Here is a 2,553-nt window from a genome sequence, read left to right as displayed (position 1 = left end):
GTCAAGAGGATATGGGAGGGATTAGGTACATACTTCTTCAGCATCAAGACGTGGAAGACATTGTGAATTTGATCCAACTCCAAGGGTAATTCTAGTCTATATGCCACTGGCCCAATCTTTTCAATAATACGAAAGGGTCTAATGTATCTCGGATTGAGCTTTCTTCGCTTTACGAACCGGATCACACCTTTCATTATCCAACAAGATACCACAATTTACCACAATAATATAATCAAATAAGACTTAATAACTCAAAGTATTCAAATCATTACCTTTCCAAGGAGAGACCTTAAGAAAAACTTTATCACCAACTTCAAATTCCAAATCTTTTCTCGGTCTATCCAAGTAACTTTTCTACCTGTCTTTAATCACTCTCGGATAACCTTGATCTTGTCATTAGTCAGATCAATCAGTTCTATATTAAACAATTTCCTCTCACCCACTTCATCCCAGTAGAGTGGAGTTCGACACTTTCTCCCATATAGAGCCTCGTATGATGCCATCCCAATACTAGATTGAAAACTGTTATTATATGCGAACTCCAACAAAGGCAAGTGTCTATCCCAACTCCCCATAAAATCAATGACACAAGCTCGTAGCATATCTTCCAAAGTCTGAATGGTCCTTTTAGATTGACCATCTGTCTGTGAATGATTGGTAGTGTTAAACCCCAAATTAGTTTTGGGAGCATCTTGGAATTTCGGCAAAAATTGAGAAGTGAATCGGAGGTCTCGATCTAACACTATAGAAACTAGGATTCCATGCAATCTCACTATCTCATTTATATAAAGTTTAGCCAGTTTCTCAATGGAATACGTGCTATGGATAGCTAAGAAATGGACGGACTTAGTCAATCTATCCACAATCACCCAAATAGCATCCTTCCCACTTTGTGTCCGCGGTAATACCAGTACAAAGTCCATAGTCACGTGCTCCCACTTCCATTCAGGGATAGGTAGAGGCTGAAGAGTACCCGATGGTTTCTGATGTTCTACCTTAATTTGTTGGCATGTGAGACATTTCGCTACAAACTCTACTATACCTCATTTCATATTCAGCCACTAGTAACTTTCCTTGATAGTCTTGTACATTTTGGTGCTTCCGAGATGTAAAACATAGGCGGAAGAATGAGCTTCCTCCAAAATAGCCCATCTCAGCTGATCATATTTAGGGACACAAACTCGGTTCCCAAGCATTAAGATACCATCATCACCAAGTCTGAACTCATTAGTTTCTCCATCTCGTAACTTTTGAACTTCCCATTTTAACTCATCATCAGACTTCTGCAACTCCTTGATTTGGTTCAACAATGAGGGTCTCACAACAAAGCTAGCAAGTAGGGTTCCATCCTCACCATTACTCAACTGGATCCCTAGAGATTTCATCTCAAGTAGTATCGGAAAATAAGAATTCCGAAGTGATGCTAATGAAGATAAGGATTTATGACTCAAGGCATCTGCTACAACATTTGCCTTCCCCGGATGATAATCAATTACTAAGTCGTAATCCTTAATCAACTTTGACCATCGTCTCTATCTCAAGTTGAGTTCTTTCTAGGTGAGCAAGTATTTCAAACTTTTGTGGTTAGTAAAATTCCGATAACGCTCACCGTATAAGTAATGCCTCTAGATTTTAAATGCAAAGACTACTACTGCCAACTTTAAATCATGGGTGGGGTAATTCATCTCATGCTTTTTTAGTTGTCGAGAAGCATAAGCTACTACTTTCTCATCTTGCATTACCACGCACCCTAATCCTAATTTAGAGGCATCACTGTATACCACAAAATTTTTCCCACTAACAAGAAGTGTCAAAACGAGAGCGGAGGTCAACCGGTTCTTTAGCTCTTGAAACTGACTCTCGCAAACATCATCCCACTCAAACTTGATTCTTGTACGAGTTAGACGAGTCAGAGGAGCAGCTATCAATGAGAACCCCTGAACGAACCTCCTATAATAACCGACTAAACTGAGAAAACTTCGAATCTTGATCACTTTTTTCGATTGCTCCCACTGTAAAATTGCCTCAATCTTTTTAGGATCGACATAAATTCCAGCTATAGACACAACATGTCCCAAGAAAACCACTTCCTTCAACCAGAACTCACATTTAGAAAACTTGGTATAAAGTTGTCTCTCGCGCAAGGTTTGCAGCACAATGTATAAATGTGTAGCATGTTCATTATCATCCTTTGAATACACCAGAATGTCATTTATGAATACTATCACAAACTTATCCAAGTACGGGTGGAACACCCTGTTCATGAGGTCCATAAAAGCTGTGAGCGCATTTGTCAGACCAATAAGCATAACCAAAACTCATAATGCCCATAACGAGTCCTGAAGGCAGTCTTGGGTACATCCTGCTCCTTGATCTTCAACTGATGATACCTAGACCTTAGATCAATATGAGAAAACACCGTAGCACCCTGTAGTTGATCAAAAAGATCATCAATTCATGGTAAAGGGTATTTATTCTTGATGGTCACTCGGTTCAATTGATGGTAGTCAACACATAACCAAAGAATGCCATCCTTCTTCTTTACAAACAAGA

At 39.3% G+C, this 2,553-nt stretch overlaps 1 protein-coding gene across 1 annotated transcript; it reads right to left on the bottom strand.

The window, feature by feature from the left end:
* Positions 1-368: 368 nt before the first annotated feature.
* Positions 369-2,331, bottom strand: LOC148761762 (uncharacterized). Its single transcript, XM_088808704.1, has 4 exons — positions 2,256-2,331; positions 1,750-2,056; positions 1,090-1,329; positions 369-855 (listed from the first exon to the last, which is right to left on the bottom strand). The coding sequence occupies exons 1-4, from the start codon at positions 2,329-2,331 to the stop codon at positions 369-371; spliced, it is 1,110 nt and encodes a 369-aa protein (XP_088664830.1).
* Between the last annotated feature and the right edge of the window lie 222 nt (positions 2,332-2,553).

The sequence above is a fragment of the Theobroma cacao genome, chromosome 7 (assembly GCF_053813885.1).
Source record: "Theobroma cacao isolate CCN51 chromosome 7, ASM5381388v1, whole genome shotgun sequence".
Lineage (NCBI taxonomy): Eukaryota > Viridiplantae > Streptophyta > Magnoliopsida > Malvales > Malvaceae > Theobroma > Theobroma cacao.
This window is presented reverse-complemented; position numbering and strand designations above follow the sequence as displayed.